Genomic DNA, 22,118 nt, shown 5'->3' with positions numbered 1-22,118 from the left:
GTTGGGGAAACAAGGATCGCTGATGAAGCTTCAGTGGAGACACCCTGTTTCCCATGATAATTCTTACAGGAGTGAATTTTCCTTCAAGGGGTGGATTTCCTCTCGCTTGCTGTTGTCTCCTCGATTTGTAAGTTTGTAGGTCAAATGTTTGTAACCCGGGGACAGCCTGTATACATTTTGGTCAACATTTGTGAAGAAAAATACTTTTTGCAAAATGTTATAACAGAAACTAAGAACAACGCATTTTTTTTTCAAAGTTTCTGCTATTTTTTCGTTTGTAGCACAAAAAATAAAAAGCCTAGTGGGGATTAAATATCTCCAAAATAAAGCATTATTTTTGTGAAAAAAAATGATAAACATTTCGCATGGGTACAGTGTCGCATGACTGAGTAATTATTATTCAAAGCATGACAGCGCTGACGGCTGGAAATTGGCCAGGGCAAGGGAAGGGTATAAAAGTGCCTGGTATTGAGGCGACTAAAGTATATTTAAAGCCATTTTTTACCATTTTGAACAGATTAGGCAAGGATGAAAACTCCTGTCAGATTTATTTCTGTCTTCTATGTCCCATTGCCTTCTTACTTAGACACAAGAGGAAGTAAGAGGATATCTCCCCCAAGTAAGGGAACCATGTTTCTTTAGACAGGTTATATGAAATGTACAGCACAATAAAAATTCCATACATTTTTTTTGATACCTCTAAAACATGAATCGATAGATCATTAAAGCGAAGCTCCACTCAAAAGTGTCTGCCTCCTTGCTACAGTATTTGTAGCTGCTGACTTTTAATTTTTTTCTGAAGGAGCCTGGAGCTCCTCTTTAAAAATACATATTTTGGCCATAGTAGCCATTCATATATTTACAATGAATAAAATATTTTTTCACAGTGCATCTTTTGACCTTTTCACTCATCAGAAAAGTGCTTATATTCTTGGTTTTCTCCAAGCCAGATAATTCCTAAAGTCCTAGATAGTAATAACATTCGGGGGTTTTTAACGATCATTACGACACATTTCATAGGTCCTAAACATCCCACTTCTTCAGGCTTTGTGAAACTACCTTAATTAAGTATCATAAGTCTATATTCAACCGAATATATATATATATATATATATATATATATATATATATATATATATATATATATACAGTTGAGCTAATAAGTTTACATACCCTGGCAGAATTTAAGATTTGTTAGCCATTTTTCCGAGAATATGAATAACCCAAAAGCTTTTTTTTCACTCATGGTTAGTGTTTGGCTGAAGCCATTTATTATCCATCAACTGTGTTTACTCTTTTTAAATCATAATGACAACAGAAACTACCCAAATGACCCTGATCAAAAGTTTACATACCCCAGTTCTTAATACCGTGTATTTCCCCCTTTAATATCAATGACAGCTTGAAGTCTTTTGTGGTATTTGTGGATGAGGCTCTTTATCTTCTCAGATGGTAAAGCTGCCCATTCTTCCTGGCAAAAGCCTCCAGTTCCTGTAATTTCTTAGGCTGTCCTGCATGAACTGCATGTTGGAGATCTCCCCAGAGTGGCTCAATGATATTGAGGGCAGGAGACTGAGATGGCCACTCCAGAACCTTCACTTTATTCTGCTGTAGCCAATGACAGGTCGACTTGGCCTTGTGTGTAGGATCATTGTCATGTTGGAATGTCCAAGTACGTCCCATGCGCAGCTTCTGGGCTGATGAATGCAAATTTTCCTCCAGTGTTTTTTGATAACGTACTGCATTCATCTTGCCATCAATTCTGACCAAATTTCCTGTGCCTTTTTGTAGCTAATACATCCCCAAAACATCAGCGATCCACCTCCGTGTTTTACAGTAGGAATGGTGTACCTTTCATCATAGACCTTGTGGACTCCTCTACAAATGTAGTGTTTATGGTTGTGACCAAAAAGCTAAATTTTGGTCTCATCACTTCAAATGACTTTGTGCCAGAAGGTTTGAGGCTTGTCTCTGTGCTGTTTGGCGTATTGTAAGCGGGATACTTTGTGACATTTGCGTAGTAATAGTTTTCTTCTGGCAACTCAACCATGCAGCCCATCTTTCTTCAAGTGCCTCCTTATTGGCATCTTGAAACAGCCAAACCACATGTTTTCAGAGAGTTCTATATTTCACCTGAAGTTATTTGTGGGTTTTTCTTTGCATCCCGAACAATTTTCCTGGCAGTTGTGGCCGAAATTTCAGTTGGTCTACCTGACTGTGGTTTGGTTTTCAACAGAACCCCTCATTTTCCACTTCTCGATTAGAGTTTAAACACTGCTGATTGGCATTCTCAATTCCTTGGATATCTTTTTATATCCCTTTCCTGTTTTATACAGTTCAACTACCTTTTCCTGCAGATTCTTTGACAATTCTTTTGCTTTCCCCATGACTCAGAATCCAGAAACGTCAGTGCAGCACTGGATGAAAGATGCAAGGGTCTGTCAGGAGTCCAGAAACTCATTGACCTTTTATACACACACACTAATTCCAAGCAAACATCACAGGTGAGGATGGTTTCCTTTAATAGCCATTCAAACCCCTTTGTGTCAGCTTGTGTGCATGCTATCAGGCCAAAATCACCAGGGTATGTAAACTTTTAATCAGAGTCATTTGGGTAGTTTCTGTTGTCATTATGATTTCAAGAGTAAACACATGAGTGAAAGAAAAATGTTTGCGTTATCATTCATGTTCTCGAAAAAATGGCCAAGAAATCATAAATTCTGCCGGGGTATGTAAACGTATGAACACAACTGTGTGTGTGTGTTACTTTTTTTGTAAATATTTTAATCTATCTTTTCATGTGATGACAATGAAGTAATTACACTTTACTACAATGTAAAGTAGTGAGTGTACTACTACTACTAGAGCTTGAATAACAGTGCAAATTTGCAGTCCCTTCAAAATAACTCAACACACAGCCATTGATGTCTAAACCGCTGGCAACAAAAGTGAGTACACCCCGACGTGAAAATGTCCAAATTGGGCCCAAATAGCCATTTTTCCTCCCCGGTGTCATGTGACTCGTTAGTGTTACAATGTCTCAGGTGTGAATGGGGAGCAGGTGTGTTAAATGTGTTATCGCTCTCACTCTCTCATACTGGTCACTGGAAGTTCAACATGGCACCTCATGAGGATCTGAAAAATAGAATTGTTGCTGTACATAAAGATACATAAAGATGGCCTAGGCTAAAAGGAAATTGCCAAGACCCTGAAACTGAGCTGCAGCACGATGACCAAGACCATACAGTGTATTAACAGGACAGGATCCTCTCAGAACAGGCCTCACCATGGTCATTCAAAGAAGTTAAATACACATGCTCAGCGTCACATCCAGAGGTTGCCTTTGGGAAATAGATGTATGAGTGCTGCCAGCATTGCTGCAGAGGTTGAAGAGGTGGGGGGTCAGTCTGTCAGTGCTCAGACCATACGCCACACAGTGCATCAAATTGGTCTGCATGGCTGTCATCCCAGAAGGAAGCCTCTTCTAAAGATGATGCACAAGAAAGCCCAGTTTGCTGACGACAAGAAGACTAAGGACATGGATTACTGGAACTATGTCCTGTGGTCTGATGAGACCAAGATTAACTTATTTGGTTCAGATGGTGTCAAGCTTGTGTGGAGGCAACCAGGTGAGGAGTACAAAGACTTGCCTACAGTCAAGTATGGTGGTGGGAGTGTCATGGTCTGGGGTGGCATGAGTGCTGCTGGCACTGAGGAGCTACAGTTCATTGAGAAACCATGAATGCCAACATGTACTGTGACATACTGAAGCAGAGCATGATCCCCTCCCTTCAGAGACTGGGCCGCAGGGCAGTATTTAAACATAAGGACCCCAAAACACACCTCCAAGATGACCACTGCCTAGCTAAAGAATTGGAGGGTAAAGGTGATGGACTGACCTAAACCCTACATCTATAGGGCATCCTCGCAAGGTCTCCAACATCCACCAGCTCCATGGTGTCATCATGGAGGAGTGGAAGAGGACTCCAGTGACAACCTGTCATGCTCTGGTGAACTCCATGCCCAAGAAGGTTAAGGCAGTGCTGGAAAATAATGGTGGCCACACAACTTTGGGCACAATTTTTTCATTTAGTACTCACTTTTGCTGTCAGTGGTTTAGACATTAATGGCCGTGTTTTGAATTATTTTGAGGGGACAGCAAATTTACACTGTTATACAAGCTGTACGCTCACTACTTTACATTGTAGCAAAGTGTCATTTCCACATGAAAAGATATAATAAAATATTTACAAAAATGTGAGGGGTGTACTCACTTTTGTGAGATACTATGTATGTGTGTGTGTGTATGTGTGTGTGTGTATGTGTATATGTATGTGTAATATATATATATATATACAGTGGGTACGGAAAGTATTCAGACCCCCTTAAATTTTTCACTCTTTGTTATATTGCAGCCATTTGCTAAAATCATTTAGGTTCATTCTTCTTCCTCATGAATGTACACGCAGCACCCCATACTGACAGAAAAACACAGAATTGTTGACATTGTTGCAGATTTATTAAAAAAGAAAAACTGAAATATCACATGGTCCTAAGTATTCAGACCCTTTGCTCAGTATTTAGTAGAAGCCCCCTTTTGATCTAATACAGCCAGGAGTCTTTTTGGGAAAGATGCAACAAGTCTTTCACACCTGGATTTGGGGATCCTCTGCCATTCCTCCTTGCAGATCCTCTCCATTTCTGTCAGGTTGGATGGTAAACGATGGTGGACAGCCATTTTTAGGTCTCTCCAGAGATGCTTAATTGGGTTTAAGTCAGGGCTCTGGCTGGGCCATTCAAGAACAGTCACGGAGTTGTTGTGAAGCCACTCCTTCGTTATTTTAGCTGTGTGCTTAGGGTCATTGTCTTGTTGGAAGGTAAACCTTCGGCCCAGTCTGAGGTCCAGAGCACTCTGGAGAAGGTTTTTGTCCAGGATATCCCTGTACTTGGCCGCATTCATCTTTCCCTCGATTGCAACCAGTCGTCCTGTTCCTGCAGCTGAAAAACACCCCCACAGCATGATGCTGCCACCACCATGCTTCACTGTTGGGACTGTATTGGACAGGTGATGAGCAGTGCCTGGTTTTCTCCACACATACCGCTTAGAATTAAGGCCAAAAAGTTCTATTTTGGTCTCATCAGACCAGAGAATCTTATTTCTCACCATCTTGGAGTCCTTCAGGTATTTTTTAGCAAACTCCATGCGGGCTTTCATGTGTCTTACACTGAGGAGAGGCTTCCGTCGGGCCACTCTGCCATAAAGCCCCGACTGGTGGAGGGCTGCAGTGATGGTTGACTTTCTACAACTTTCTCCCATCTCCTGACTGCATCTCTGGAGCTCAGCCACAGTGATCTTTGGGTTCTTCTTTACCTCTCTCACCAAGGCTCTTCTCCCCTGATAGCTCAGTTTGGCCGGACGGCCAGCTCTAGGAAGGGTTCTGGTCGTCCCAAACGTCTTCCATTTGAGGATTATGGAGGCCACTGTGCTCTTAGGAACTTTAAGTGCAGCAGAAATCTTTTTGTAACCTTGGCCAGATCTGTGTCTTGCCCCAATTCTGTCTCTGAGCTCTTCAGGCAGTTCCTTTGACCTCATGATTCTCATTTGCTCTGACATGCATTGTGATCTGGAAGGTCTTCTATAGACAGGTGTGTGGCTTTCCTAATCAAGTCCAATCAGTATAATCAAACACAGCTGGACTCCAATGAAGGTGTAGAACCATCTCAAGGATGATCAGAAGAAATGGAAAGCACCTGAGTTAAATATATGAGTGTCACAGCAAAGGGTCTGAATACTTAGGACCATGTGATATTTCAGTTTTTCTTTTTTAATAAATCTGCAACAATGTCAACAATTCTGTGTTTTTCTGTCAGTATGGGGTGCTATGTGTACATTCATGAGGAAGAAGAATGAACCTAAATGATTTTAGCAAATGGCTGCAATATAACAAAGAGTGAAAAATGTAAGGGGGTCTGAATACTTTCCGTACCCACTGTATATATATATATATATATATATATATATATACACTGTACACACGCGACAACAAAACTTTATTATTTTTGTGACTGAACAAAAGGGAAAACAAAGGTGGGGGGGGGCATGATGGAGGGGGGCATTTTATATACATACCACTTGGGAAAACCTCAAGCAGTATCCCATCCACATACAAGAATAAATGTTACCACTGTACTCTACTAAACCTACGTTGGTTGAACTCCAATGGGTTGAACTTATTCCCTAAAAGGAAAGGAATTCTAGATTTGTATGCGACAACATGCAACCTTAAAAAATATTGTTTTTTATGTTTCTGTAGAATTGGTGTATAAAACATCCATTTAAAGATGGGGTATAAATATCTCCTATAAATGTACTATACCTATTTGTAATATATAAAAAATGTCCTCTAGAGGGCATCTCAAACCCATAGTATGATCAATTGTCTTATTATACTGTAGATCACAGGTGTCAAACACAAGGCCCACGGGCGGAATCTGGCCCGCAAGGCCATTTCATGTGGCCCTCGGACCCAGGGCTTTTTTTCAGCTGAAACATGGTAGAACTCCGTTCCGCCACCCTTGGTTCTTGCAGATCCCTACCTCTACCCTGCATGCACTCACAGCAGGGCAAAGCAGTGCCAACCAATAATCTCCCTTCAGTGAGAGAGAGAGAGGCCGAGCAAACTACACTACTGGGAGGTACTAGAGCCAGGCTGATGAGATGTAAGGAAGCATTTTTGGGGGTAGGGGCACTCTGTACTCCGCACACTCCTAAACGGTGCATACCACGTACTTCTGATCTCTGCACTCTGTACATTGCGCACCCATAAACCCTGCACTTTGTATGCCATACACTCCTCAACCCTGAAATCTGTACATAGCGCACCCCTGAACTCTGCAATCTGTATGTAGCACACTCGTACACACTCTGTACACTGCATACTTCTAAGTAGATGCATAGTCTTACTGATACAACCGGCCCTTTGAGGACAACCCTAATGCTGCTGCGGCCCACAATTAAATTGAGTTTGACACCCCTGCTGTAGATGAATACCCATGTTTTATAACAAATAATAATATCCCTTAAGTCCCTAAAAAGACATAGACCAAAAATGGTTCCTTTTCATTAAAGAAAAAAAAAATAGATGAAAACTGTATTGCACAGAAAAAACTACCTTATAATCCCCACGGGCTCTTTTTGATCAGAGTATACCCAATGGTATATGTAACCTGCAAGTTACAGTGGAGCTCCACCCAAAAGGGGAAGCTCCTCTTGTCTGCCCCTCCGCTGCCACATTTGGCACCTCTTGGGGGGGGGGGGGTGGCTTTGCGCATGTACAGTAGGCGCTATTTTGCTACATGCTGGTTCCACATCTGTATCTGTAACTCAAAAGTATTGAAGACAGACACAGTTTTGCCTTTTGTTCTACTTTAAGGCATCAGAGAGTATCAAGTATCAAGTAGCAGGGATTTTTTAACCTAAATTTGCATGCACACTGGGCTTAAAAAAGAGCCCGCTTTTTTGGGGGCTTTTTTCAGTCTGTAAAGCACATCTAGGTAACCCTATGGGGCTTATTTACTAAAGCTAGAGAGGGCAAAATCAGCCACACTTTTGCAGACAAACCAATCTGCTTCTATGTTTTATTGCCAAAGCTTAATTATGCAAGCTGAGGTTAGAAGCGGATTGGTTCCTCTGCAGAAGTGTGACTGATTTTGCCCTCTAGCTGTAGTAAATGAACCCCTATGTGTCCATGCACACAAAGGTTTACAGGTGTATAAGAAGATGAACTTTTACAGGCAGAAGAAAAAAAACCCCCCACCAAAGGTCTCTTCAGGATTGGAGCTGAAGAGCCAAAACAACGCTGAATGCGCCTCAAGCCTCGTACACACCACTAGTATTTTTTTATCCATCCAACCCAGCAGGTTGAATGAAAAAAAAAACTGACCACTCAGGTCAGAGCGGCTGTACTAACAATCCGATGTTAGTACAATGATCTCCCCTGCTGTTTTAGTGTGTTCTGACAGGAGGATGGCCCCCCACTACCAGAACATTCCGGTCAGCACTCTCAGCCATTGGCTGATAGGGAGCCGGTCGGCAGGCCTTTCTTTTGTCTAAACAAAGGGGGAAAATAAATTACTATTATGTACACAAACGCGGCTTTATGCGTTTAAATGCAAGTATTTTACGGATAATTATGCAGGAACTCGGCTCTCTACACCAAAGTCTAATCTTCTGTAGTCCAAGATAAGAAATAGAAGGGTTTGTTAAAGTGGAACTTCCACTCATTTGCTCCCCCCCCCCCCCTCCGGTGCCACATTTGGAGGGGGGAATGGGTACCTGTTTTTAACAAGTACCCTTCCCCACTTCCGGGAGACGGCGCCGTTCCTCAGAAGTTTGCCCCCCCCCTTCCCCCGCCATCGAGCCAATCCGCATGCGCTGTAGGGACCCACCCGTGAAGCTGCAAGGCTTCACTGCCGGGTTCCCTTACCGGCAATGGCGATGGCAGCACCCGACAGCCGGTGGAAACATCGGCTGCGGTGCTGACATCGCTGGACTCCAGGACAGGTAAGTGTCCTAATATTAAAAGTCAGCAGCTACAGTATGTGTAGCTGCTGACTTTTAATTTTTGGAGGGGGAGGTTGGAACACCGCTTTAATATAATAACTTTAGTTCTGAATTTCTGACTTTATTTGTGCTTTTGCATTAAACCAATATAACAAAATCCTTCCAATGGTATATTTAACAGACCAAAAGGGAGCAAATAAGAGAAATTTGTTGCTGGGGTTTACATACATCTTATATACATCTGGGGTGTACATATCTTGTATACAACCGAAAGACTCCTCTAGTTCTGGAAGGGTGTCAATGAACGTTCTCCCAGAATCCCGCCTTCCTCATGCTACCTGGAGCGTGCTTTTTTGAAAGATGTGTCCTTTGGACACAGCTGATCACGGATCATCAGTGCCCCGATTATCAGTGTAGCCCAATCAATGCAGCTTATCAGCACCCCTCAGTGCAGCCTCATCAAGGGACAACAGTGAAGAAGAAAAATTACTTGTGATCAAAATTTTATCATAGAAACTTAGAAAAAATTTTTTTTTTTTAATTTCAGCTTTTCATTTGTTTACCAAAAAATAAAATACCACAGGTTTATTAAATACCACCCAAAGGAAGCTCTATCCGTCTAAAAAAAAAATAACAAATTCATACAGGAACAGTGTTGCATTACCGAGTAATTGTCATTCAAATTGCGGCTGCACTGAAAGCTGAAAATTAGCCTGGGTGGGAAGGGGGTGAAAGAGCCCGGTATTGAAGTGGTTAACTGCTTCACCGCTCTGAGTGGCCGTACCCGTATGTTCATCAGAATGGGTGCCCATGCGCGGCCACGATCTTGTGACGGCTGTGATCTTTGGACACAGCCCATCACAGATTGGGACATGGGCGCTGTTCACGTGATGGCTGTGTCCAATCACAGCCTTCACAGCATGTAAACAGAGACACGTGCCTCTGTATTGGCAATCCCCGCTGAGCTCAGTGCGGGGGATGCTGCAGCCAGTGCTTAAATCTCTGTGTAAGTGCCGGTTCACATTTGTGTGATGCGGGAACGCTGCAAATATGTGGCGTGATCCCGCATCGCATCTGCACCTCTGTCAGTTCACACTGCCATATGCGATACGCAGGGGGTGTCAATTAAAAGTTAACGACACCCCCAGTTGCGTTTGCATATCGCAGTGCGATCTGCAAGTTCGCACATAATCAGGTCGCACTAGTGTGAACCACTATGCGATCCGATTCTGCTGCGGATAAAAAAAAGCCTCATGTGCGAGTTTAGTGCGAATTTAGCCATATAAAGTGTATGTCTGAAATTCGCACCACACATGAGATTGCATGTCATTTAGGAGCAGTGTGCTCTGAATTACATGCAATCTCCATGATCGCACTAATGTGAACCGGGGCTAACCTAACATTCCTCCCTGTTCTCCCGCCCAGGCTCTACCACTCCACCCATGCAACCACCTGACACCTAAACCTGACACCACTCCAGCATCCCCGGAGTATACCCTCTCCCCTGTATGCCACCTAAAACCCCAATCCTACCCTCCTATACAATGTAATCTCCAATACACTAACCACTAATATGGTCTGAATAAAAAAAAAAAAGTCCACATTCAGGTTGTAATTCAAAACGGCCCATTTAATGAAAGTATCATGTTCAAATCCTCCCACACCCACAGGTTACAGCTCCCTACAGATCGCTAGCATTCTTTACTCCTACCATCTCCACAGGGTGTTGGCTCTATGTTTGAACTACACCAATTAGTGGATCACACTACAATACTTTCCATCACACACACCAAAGAGACCGAGACTAAAGCCCCGTACACACGTACCGAATGTCAGCCGAACGATCGGCCGTCTTTTGTCCGGTGCTGTCCTGTCGGTTGAAAAGTGCTAAAGACTGCACACGAATTTTGTCGGCCAACAACAGCCGACTGCAGAAGTGATGCCATGTGATGGTTAACTTTCCGTGTGTTTTTTCTTCTCTGAGCATGCCCAGTCTTGCTCATCTGCTGTTAGTCGGCCGAATTCTGTACTGACTGGCGAACAATCAGCCGTTCTGGTGACGGCCAACAAAAATTTTATAGCCTGCACACCCGATTCTGTCGCAGTCGGTTGTCGGAAGCATCATACTAACAAGCCGACAATCGGCCGATCGTTCGGCGGCCGAATATTTACGGCTGACAATCGCTACGTGTGTACGGGCCTTTATAGAACAGCTGGCCAAGGGGATTTAAAAGCTTTAAGTCCTTCTTAGATATGTGTGGTTTGTTTCGTTCCGAATCAAAATTTAGACAAATTTTTCATTATACGTTATTCATTATACATCCGTATTTCCAAATTTTATTAGTAATGAATTTAAAACGAATTTGAAATAAGGAAATGAAATCCGACTGAAATTTGCATCATATAAAATAGAATAGAAAACCGAGGAATAGAATGGAATAGAATATAAATAGAGTAAAACAGAATAGAATAGCAAATTAATAGAATAAAATATAATATGATAGAAAATTAAGGAAAAGAATAGAATATAAAAAAACTGTTGAATAAGAATGAAAGAATATAACCGTCTTCCGAAATTTGACTATAATGAATTTGAATAGAATAGAAAATAATAGAATAGAAAAGAATTGGACAGAATAAAATAGAAAATAAAAGAATAAAAAAAAAAATATATACTGTAACTGTCTTCCAAATTAAAATTTTGAACTGAATAGAAAACAACAGAATAGAAAAAGCAATAGAATAAAATATCATAGAATAAAACCGTCTTCTTAAATTCAAGTTTCGATTAGAATAAATTCAAATTAGAATAGACGAGAGCAGAGTAGACTAGAAAAAAAACAAATCAATAGAATAGAATTCAAAAGAATAAAATAGGATATAACCTCTTCCAAAATGGGCACCCATCAAATGTTACTTCTAGTTGTTTATATGTTTGGTAAGTGATGACTCTTTTGCGGTGTTATGTGGCCACTACATTATGTGTCAGTAATTTTATGTTTTTGTTGCAGGCAGAGTATGAGCACAGGTGAAGAAGAGTCTGGAAGAGTAAAACTTCAAACCACAAGAAGCTCCCTAACACTCACACAGGACCTCGATGGGAATTTGATCCTGCATTGTCCTCAGAATGGTACCAGAAATTCCTTATCTTTAATGCTGAGCAAAACACACAAGTAGCAGAAAATGAAATGATCGCTTCCATAACATAATTAAGCTTTACTGGTGATGCTTCACATCATCACAACTAAATGTCATGATTTGTGAAAAGGATTTAAAGGTGAGCCCTAGACATGGAAAAAAACCCATCAGTAGGTCTACAATACATAAATTCACATTGTACCCATGTGCCGCTTCCTTTTTAATTTGGAAACTGCAGCGAATGTGAAAAATCCATTGTGTGCCAGATTGATTAGTAGTGTGGGTATTGGTTTCTCTTAACAGTTATTTCCAGCTACTGCCCAAAACTTTATAGTAAATAGATTTTTGCTTAAAATATTGCTTTCAAAAACACATGAATAGTATTTGGTACCGGGAGACATTTACATTGCGGAAACTAAGCGGCACATGTTTAAATGGCAACCTTGAGGTAGGTTGGTGCACACAATCTATCATTTCTATAATTGCAAGGTAATATTAGTTAATTTCCTTTCACCTGAGAACACATTCACTTGAGGTTTTTATGTGTCTTTGGTTATGCTGCTTTGAATTCATTTTAACTATTTTGTATTTTTTTATGTCAGAAAATGATCCGAGCTTTGAGGTGACCATGACTGCCACCACAGAAGTGGTGGATGGCGACATTAATGAAGAATCCATAACTCAGATACAGGTAAAATGTGGAAGCAGAGGAATTTTTACAAAATGAGTCTGGACAAAAGTATAGACTGAAGTTAAAATAAACCTGTCACTTTATCCATCCAGGTTTAAAGGAGTTGTAAAGGCTCATGGTTTTTCACCTTCATACATTCTATGCATGAAGGTGAAAAACCTTTTTTGCTTCAGCTCCCCGACCTCCCCCCCCCCTTTTTTTATTACCTGAACCCAATCGTTCCAGCGACAAGCAGCAGCTCAGCCGCTGTCTCGGGTCCTCATTGGATAGATTGAAAGCAGCAGGAGCCATTGGCTCCCACTGCTGTCAATCAAATCCAGTGACGCGGGGGACGGGCGATTCCTGCTGTCTGTGTTAATGGACGCAGCAGGGGGACTAGGGAGTGCGCCCGCACGGGTGCCCCCAGGGAAAGCGGCTCTCTGTGGGGGCACGTGATGAAGAGGAAGAGCCAGGAGCACCACCGGGGCACCCCAGAATAGGAGGATCGGGGTTGCTCTGTGCAAAACACTTACACAGAGCAGGTAAATATAACATGTTTGTTGTTTAAAAAAATATATACTTACCTTTACAATCACTTTGAATAATGGGCCTCCTCTGGTCCTAATACTTATCTTGCCTGTGCGCTTCTACATCCTCTTTATCAGGTGTCTATCCAGTTACTTCTAGGTGTTGGGATCATGTGGTGCTTCCTTTCATGTTGACTGCACAGTCCTTGAATGCCCAATAGATAGACTCAAGCTTTGCCACATAAGGGTGGAGTAATGTTTCCTTTGTAAACAGCAATACAGACTGGCACTAAGCTTTCAAAAGGCTTTCTACTTGAGGCTATGATGGGTGAAAGGGGTGGTAGGGAGCAAAGCAGGAAGTTAGATGAGGTGGTGAATTCAAAGCAAAGTGACAGGTTCACCAGTTGCCGACTGCCCTATAGCAGTTTCATTGCTGCAGGGAGGCCGGGCTGCGCAGGATCACATGTGTGTGTGTGTGTGTGTGTGTGTATATGTATATGTGTGTGTGTGTGTGTGTGTGTGTATATATATATATATATATATATATATATATATATATATATATATATATATATGTATGTGTGATCCTGCACTTCTGGGTAGCGCGTGCGAGTGCATGCCGCCGGTGGCTCACTCCTGCTGTAATTCTACGCAGCAGAAGTCAATTAGCAGGTCCCATGGGCTCGATGTGCGCCGGCACCCGCTGATCGTTTGGTACACAGGCAGAACGGCAGTCTATACTTTTGTAAACAAGGCAGATTGCCATTTTGTCAGTAAGGAAAGCATGGATCCTGTGTTCCTGAAAAAGCAGGGACACAGATCCATGCCTTCCCCTAGTAAAAGCACCTCCCACACTACACTAAAACACTAGCTAGGCGCACTGTTAACTCTTTGATCGCCCCTGATGTTAACCCCTTCCCAGCCATTATTTGTCATTAGAACAGTGACCGTGCATATTTATAGCACTAATCACTGTATTAGTGTCACTGGTACCCAAAAAAGTGTCTGCTCGTGTCAGATTGTCCGCCACAATATCACAGTCCCACTATAAGTCACTGATCACCACCATTACTAGTGAAAAAATAAATAAATAAATACAAATTCCATAAGCCCCCGTTCACACTAAGGCGACCTGTGAGGCGACCAGGTCGCCTCACAGGTCGCCTTCCATAGGGAAGCTGCGGACCCGTTCTAATAGGAGCGACACAAGTCGCTCCGACTTAGAAAAAGGGTCCGGAGCTTCTTTGGGGCGACCCGGAGTCGACCGCCATAGACTTCAATGTTATGAAGTCCGTGGCGGCCGCTCCGAGGTCGCGGCGCGCTGCTCGCACCGCGACCTCGGAGGTCGCCACCCCAAGTCGGATCGCCCCTATGTGAACAGGGCCTAAATATATCCCATAGTTTGTAGACGCAATAAAGTTTGTGCGAACCAATCAATATACACTTATTGGGATTTTTGTTGCCAAAAATATGTAGCAGGATACATATTGGTATAAATTGATGAGGACATTTGATTTTTTACATTTTTTATTGGATATGTTTTATAGCAAAAAGTAAAAAATATTGTTTTTTTTTTTCAAAATTGGCAGCCTTTTTTTGTTTATAGCCCAAAAAATAAAAATCACAGAGGTGATTAAATACCACCAAAAGAAACCTCTATTTGGAGGGGGGGGGGGGGGAGACGTCAATTTTATTTGGGTACAGCATTGCACGTCCGCGCAATTGTCAGTTAAAGTAATGCAGTACCGTATTGCAAAAAATGGCCTGGTCATGAAGATGGGTAAATCTTCCGGAGCTGAAGGGGTTATGACAGCTTTGTTTGTTAACTTGGCCATTGCAGATAAGATTTTCTCATGTTTGCCCCTGGCCTGTAATGAGCCAATTGATTGCCAGCAGTAGTGCATGACACCACACTGTCCAAGTTAAAGGTACACTGTTGTCAAAACTAAAAATGACCTCATAAAATATATACAGGAAGCTTAGTTTACCTGCTCAGTAGGCATACCTGTAGAAAATCAGTCCATCCTATTACCGTTTTTTAGTAAGCTCATAATCTAAGAACCTCTGCTTGTATTGTAGGAGAGCTATCCCCAAACATACCAAGGGCAGGGATCATGATGTCTTTCACATATAAAAAGCATATATACTGTATAAAAGAAAAAAGGCAGTGCTATTAAGCTACTCTCAGCCTCCAAACCAATTCTTACCTGCCATAGAAGTTTGATTGTGATTGGATGCAGGAATCAGGGAGAAATGGGAATTTACACAGCACAGGCTTCAGAGCTTAGATTAAGGCCCCTTTCACACTTGTACGACCTAAAGTCGTCCAATTTTTGCAGCGATTTTACCACAATTTTGTTGCTTCAATTTTGACTGGACTTGAAGCAATGTCTATAGACCTTAAAACGCATTAAAATAGCCCAAAGTAGTGCAAGAACTACTTAAAGTTGTTGCGACTTGAAGTGGTACAGATATGATCGGTACTCATTGGAAATCATGGAGTACGACTTGTCATGCGACTTTGCAGTCCCAAATCGCAGGAAAAGTCACGCAAGTGTGAAAGGGGCCTAAGGTGAAATAAGTGAACTTTCTGATTTTAGCACAGTTGCTTTGTTTGCAGGATAACAGTAGCTAATTGATTGGTTTCACGTGTCTAAAATTACTCTGTAAGGCCTCTTTCACACGGAACGGACCGTATTTCGAGCCGCTCCGGTACTTTTTTTTTTTTTTTTTTTTTTACGGACACTGATGACACTTGTGTCAACCGCTCTGTATGTCATCCCATCCGTTTGCAGATGATATACGGACATAATGTATGTCTATGGGATTGCGGATGTCAGCGGATGACACCACTGACATCCGATTTTGCGTCCTTTCCGTTTTTTAACCACTTTAATACAGGGCACTTCCCTCCCTTCCCGCCCAGGCCAATTTTCCCCTTTTAGCGCTGTTGCATTTTAAATGACAATTGCGCGGTCATGCAACACTGTACCTACACCAAATTTATGTCATTTTCCCCCCACAAATAGAGCTTTCTTTTGGTGGTATTTGATCACCTGTGCGATTTTTACTTTTTGCTAAAAAAATAAAAAAAGACAGAAAAGTTTGAAAAAAAAAAAAAGTTTTTTTGTTTATGTTATACAATTTTGTAAATAAATAAGTTTTTTCCTGCACTGATGAGCACTGATGAGACTGCACTGACAGGCACTGATGAGGAGGCACTGATGGGGTGGCACTGATGGGGTGGCACTGATGGGGTGGCACTGATGGGGTGGCACTGATAGGCGACACTGATAGGCGACACTGATAGGCACTGATATGTGGCACTGATAGGTAGCACTGATATGCAGCATTGGTGGGCACTGATAGGCGGCACTGCTGGGCACTGATAGGCGGCATTGATGGGCACTGATAGGCGGCACTGACGGGCACTGATAGGTGGCACTGACGGGCACTAATGGGCACTGATAGGCAGCACTGGTGGGCACTGATGGGCGGCACTGATGGGCACTAATGGGCACTGATAGGCGGCACTGGTGGGCAATAATGGGCACTGGTGGGCGACACTAAAGGATGGCAATGATGGGCACTTGTGGGCAGCACTGATAGGGAGGACACTGGTGGGCATCACTGATGGGAAGGGCAATGGGGGGCTCCCTGAGCCCTTATTGCCATCCCTGGTGGCCATAGTGGGCATCCCTGGGGTCATAGTGGGCATCCCTGGGGTCATAGTGGGCATCCCTGGTGGATCTAGTGGCATCCCCCCCCCGAGGGTCTGCACTGGTAATCAATGATCTGATTACCAGTGCCGACCCCCCCCCCCTGTCAGGGGAGCCGCCAATCGGCGCTCCTTTACTCGTGCCTGTCAGGCACGAACTAAGGAAAGCCGATCAACGGCTGTTCCTGTTTTACTATGTGACCAGCCGTGATTGGACACGGCTGATGACATGGTAAAGAGCCTCCATCAGAGGCTCTTTACCGAGATCGGAGATGCAGGGTGTCAGACTGACACCTCGCATCACCGATCGCCCGGGGGGTGCCCAGAGCGGTGTTATCCTGCCGCCGTCAAATGACGTCCGGTCAGGATAACTCAACCACATTCCCGCCGTCATTTTGTAATAGGGCGGGCATGAAGTGGTTAAACGGAAGAAAAATAGGGTTCTGTTCCGTTTCAAAAAACGGAACTGAACTGAGGACGCAAATCGGATGTCAGCGGATGGTCATCCGCTGACATCTGCAATCCCATTGACATGCATTATGTACGTATATCACCCGCAAACGGATGGGGTGATATACGGACATACGGAGAGCCCGTGTGAAAGAGGCCTAAGATCCATGATTGAATCTTCACCTATATGGGCTCAATTTATTGTAGCCCTAACTAAAGCAGGCATACTATAATTTAACCTGATTTTTATTATTCAATGTGTAGATAATGTGTGCATAGTAAATAATATACATACTAAGCTTCAGTTAGAGTATTGCTTGATTTTACACTTGTAGAACTTTAATAAAATGTTCTCTAATTTATCTTCCCTCATCAAGATCCTCCAAAATGAGCAACTTGATGCCATTTCTCCTGCAGACAATGAGGACATGTCAGCAGTTAGTAGAGCATGGTTCACCAGCAAAGAAGACAAAGATTCCCTCACCAACAAAGGTAGTCCTGGATTCAATTGCATTGTTTTATCATAGCATACCATACACTGCTATGTGTGTTAAAGACCACATAAGGGAGAAACTATTGTAGATTATGTTCATTTTTTATTGTATATTTTTAAAGTTTATCACTTTTTTATATAATTTTAATACACTTTTTTTTTTTTTTTTTTGTTTTTGTAAAAGAAATTTTAATAAAGTGTATAGGATTCCCAGAGCACTATGGCTTTTGTGTAAATAGACACACACACAGTCGAAGCTGTTGCTTTTCATACAGCTTGTCACTGATTACTGGAGAGATAGTAGAGAGGAATATGAGATTTATTTTATTTGTAATTTCAATGCAGATTTCAGATTGAGGTTTTGTGCATTGTAAACAATTGGCTTTTTGGACCAGAGGCTCTCAGGAGCGCTTGAAAAACGTTTGAATAGTAGCCTGCGTGTACAATCATATGAAATATTTCATACACTATATTGTCAAAAGTATTGGGACACCTGCCTTTACACACACATGAACTTTAATGGCATCCCAGTCTTAGTCCGTAGGCTTCAATATTGATTTGGCCTGCTCTTCGCAGCTATAACAGCTTCAACTTTTCTGGGAAGGCGGTCCATAAGGTTTAGGAGTGTGTTTTTTTGGAATGTTTGACCATTCTTCCAGAAGCACATTTGTGAGGTCAGGCACTGACATTGGACGAGAAGGACTGGCTCACAGTCTCCGCTCTAATTCTATCCAAAAGTGTTCTATTGGGTTGAGGTCCGGACTCTGAGCCAGTTTAGAGTGGAAGAACTTAACTGGCCTGCACATTCATGTCTTTATTGACCTTGCTTTGTGCACTGGTCCAAATCATTTGGTGGAGGGGGGATTATGGTGTGGGGTTGTTTTTCAGGGACTTGGATCGGCCCCTTAGTTCCAGTGATTGGACCTCCTTAAGGCGTCAGCATACCAAGACATTTTGGACAATTTCATGCTCCCAGCTTTGTGGGAACAGTTTGTGGATGGCCCCTTCCTGTTTCAACATGACAAGCAAGGTCCAAAATGGATGAGCAAGTTTGGGGGTGTAGGAACTTGACTGGCCTGCACAGAGTTCTGACCTCAACCCGATAGAACACCTTTGGGGATGAATTAGAGGGCATACTGTGAACCAGGCAGTCTCGTCCAACATCAGTGCCTGACCTAACAAATGTGCTTCTGGAAGAATGGTCAAACATTCCTATAGTCACACTCCTAAACCATGTGGACAGCCTTCCCAGAAGAGTTGAAGCTGTTATAGCTGCAAAGAGTGGGCCAACTCAATATTGAGGGAAGGAACATTTTTAAGAATAGTTATAGTTAGACCTTTCTTCCACTTGAATACAGGATAGACCTATAACACTGGATTTACAGAGCATTATGGGTTTTCTAAAAGCGAGCAAAAAACTATAAACACATAATAAAAAAAATAGACTATAGTTTCTTTTATTGAAATCTCACATCATCCTATAAATACAGCGGTATGCATGTATGCAGCATTATTTTTTTTCTTTATTTTAGGTCACAGATGGAAACAAGGCATGTGGTCCAAAGAGGAGATAGCAATCTTAATGAGCAACATAGACAGATACTTGAAGGTAGGTTTTATTTGATGGATTAGTACCGTTTAAGGGATTCTCACTTTCGATGTAGTTCTCAGACAGGGCTGACGCTACCATAAGGTGGCTTAATCAGTTGCCTTAGGGCCCCAGGATGGGGGGAGGGGGGATTCTGATTTTTGCAGTGCTGCAGACGTGTTTTGCGTACTGTAGTAAAGCTGTGGAAATGATGCAAGTGCCTGTTAACCTGCCTATCACTTCCACCACTGCCTCTATGCGCCCCCCCCCCCCCTCGCAATGTTCACCGGGCTTCGCTTTCCACCTTGGCCGATAGTTGCTGGGAAGAGCAGCGGGAGCTGAGCAGACCGCCTCTGTTCAGCCTTCCTCCTGTACACAGACCAGGAAGTGACGTGTATGACGCCGCTTCCAGGACCGGGGCTGTCATTCTCTGGAATCCGTGCTGGGAAAGCAACTGATGGAACATGGTCTGTGTTCCATCAGCTGCGTTGGATCAGAAAGGAGACCTCACCTTCGTCTAATATCATCTAATACACTCTGGGTGTCTCCATAAAGAGAACCTATCACCTATATGCTATCACATGGGGGCTATTGGTCCCCCATGTGATAGCAATAAAAGGTATGTAAAAATTAAAATTTTATGTTTTAGGTATATAAGGAGACATATTAAAACTTTTTTAAAAATGTTTTAGAGCCCCCACACCTACAAAAAATGTGTGTGTTTGGGCACCTACATATGAAAACGGCAATTTTCCTATACATGTTATATATGAGCGTGCACACCAGAGTGAGAGCAATCATTTTGGCACCAGTGCTCCTGCGTAACTCTGGTGACCTGTAGGGACTTTTAAAACATTGCAGGCACACGCAAATTTAAGGTTTGACATGGGTATCTATTTATTCAGCAGGACCTCACCTTTTACATGTTACCGAAAAAAAAAAAAAAAATTAGGTAATAAGTTGCATTTATGTATCCAGAAATTAACTTTAACATATTTTTTACTGAAATGTTGCCTTTCATAAACAGTTGCACTAATGTCATGTAACATAAAAAAATTTGAACTACCCACATTTGATTCCCAGGGATGTCTGCTTTCAAAAAATAAAAACAATATTTTGAGGGTTCTAAGTAATCTTTAGGCCTAAAATGATTTTTAAAACCTGTAAAAAATTTTTTAAAAATGTAAAAAATTATTCCATGACTGCCTTTATAGAGGGGTGGTAGGAGGATGTAGATAAATGCACCTTCACCTAAGTAGACAATAATCCTTGCACTGACCCTGTTCTCAGATTGGCCCATCTGCTGCACAACTGTTTCCTTATTCATTTACAAGTGAAGATCTGCATATTTTGAATTGTTGTTGATGGAACACCACCAGTCTTATGTCTGGATTTAATGCTCAACTTCAGCCCAAAATTTTTGTTTATTTTTAGAGTGGGGGTGAGTGAAAATTTCTGTCACCCCCCAACTGGTGAGATTGCAAAGAGGACATTTTTGGGACATCTAAACCTTCTTTAATCTACTAAAAATGTTTTTATGTTTTTTTTCTGTGTTGCTGTTGAATAGATTTTCTGTCACTTCCTGCTCTGAAAAGAAGTGAAGGGAAATCTCTCCAATAGGACACAAACCATAGTAAAAAAATTGGGGGAGTTGTCGGGACTTTAAATGAGGCGCCTGAGGGAAACCCAGGCCCCTCCATCCCTAATTCGTATGAGACAAAGGGGGGAAGGTTGAGACTTTGAGTGAGACGCATGAACTTGCCAATGTAGTATGAAAAATATTTATTGCAATAGTAAAAACATTGCATGTTACAGAAATCAAAAAAGTTAGTGAGTAAAATGCATTTTGATATGACCTGGAATACATGAATAAAATACACACACATATGCATGCACAATGATAGATATAGTAGTCAATACATGTTGCTGAGTAGCATCAAAGTAGGCCCGACGCGTTTCTGTGGGTACTGATCCACTTCATCAGGGGCAAATAATGTAGTATATCTGTGAAAGATATATATATATGTATATGTGTGTGTGTGTGTGTATATATGTGTATACCGTGTATGTATATATATATATGTATAGTATAGTGCACAAATACCAAAAATATGTGTAATGTTGAGAAGGAAGAGAAACATCAAACCTAGTAGAGGCTCTAACCCTTCCCTCTCTATCCACAGTAAAACAAAATGTTTACATTGGAGTTTGGCTTTAGCTTGTTGCTTATTTTGTTTCTGTTATTCTTTCTTTTTAGGAACATGGCATTAAAGATGCAGCTGAAATAATTTTTGAGATGTCAAAGGATGAAAGGAAAGACTTCTATAGGACAATAGCTTGGGGACTGAACCGTCCACTCTTTGCTGTGTATCGAAGAGTTCTTCGCATGTACGACGACAGGAACCACGTTGGAAAGTAAGAAGAGAAAATCAGAAAATAATAAAGTGTATCTAAACCCACAACCTAAAATGGAAAGTGGTTGTAAAGCCTCAAGGTTTTTCACCTTAATGCATTCTATGCCTTAAGGTGAAAAACCTTCTGTGCTGCAGCTGCCCCCCAGACCCCCCCTCCCCCTTTTTCTTACCTGGGCCCGATTAGATTTTTCCTTTAAAAATAACCAACATGTTATTCTTCCCTCGTCTGTGTAATGGTTTTGCACAGAGCAGCCTGGATCTTCCTCTTCTTGGGTCCCTCATCTGAGCTCCTGGTCCCTCCCTCCTGTTGAGTGCCCCACAGCAAGCCGATATCTATGGGGGCACCTGAGACGAGCCGCAGTTCCGTGTGTTTATTTAGACATGGACCCCTGGCCTGGCCCCACCCCCTCTCTCATTGGCTCACTGACTTTGATTGACAGCAGTGGGAGCCAATGGTGATTTGCTGCTGTCTCAGCCAATGAGGAGGGAGAGTCTGAACAACCAAGTCTCTCATGCAACATTGCTGGATTGAGATGGGCTCAGTAAGTATTAGGGGG

General features: G+C 42.3%; 1 protein-coding gene across 1 annotated transcript in view; it reads left to right on the top strand.

Moving 5' to 3' along the window:
• Positions 1-22,118, top strand: part of DMTF1 (cyclin D binding myb like transcription factor 1) — a 74,848-nt gene that overhangs the window by 6,352 nt on the left and 46,378 nt on the right. The window contains exons 2-6 of the mRNA XM_082253206.1: positions 11,579-11,693; positions 12,304-12,392; positions 17,444-17,558; positions 19,092-19,168; positions 21,405-21,562. Of these exons, the coding sequence (XP_082109332.1) occupies positions 11,582-11,693; positions 12,304-12,392; positions 17,444-17,558; positions 19,092-19,168; positions 21,405-21,562 (551 nt within the window). The 5' untranslated portion in view covers positions 11,579-11,581. The remainder of the gene's footprint in view (positions 1-11,578; positions 11,694-12,303; positions 12,393-17,443; positions 17,559-19,091; positions 19,169-21,404; positions 21,563-22,118) is intronic.

This window comes from Pelophylax lessonae, assembly GCF_965119305.1.
Source record: "Pelophylax lessonae genome assembly, chromosome: 4".
NCBI lineage: Eukaryota > Metazoa > Chordata > Amphibia > Anura > Ranidae > Pelophylax > Pelophylax lessonae.
This window is presented reverse-complemented; position numbering and strand designations above follow the sequence as displayed.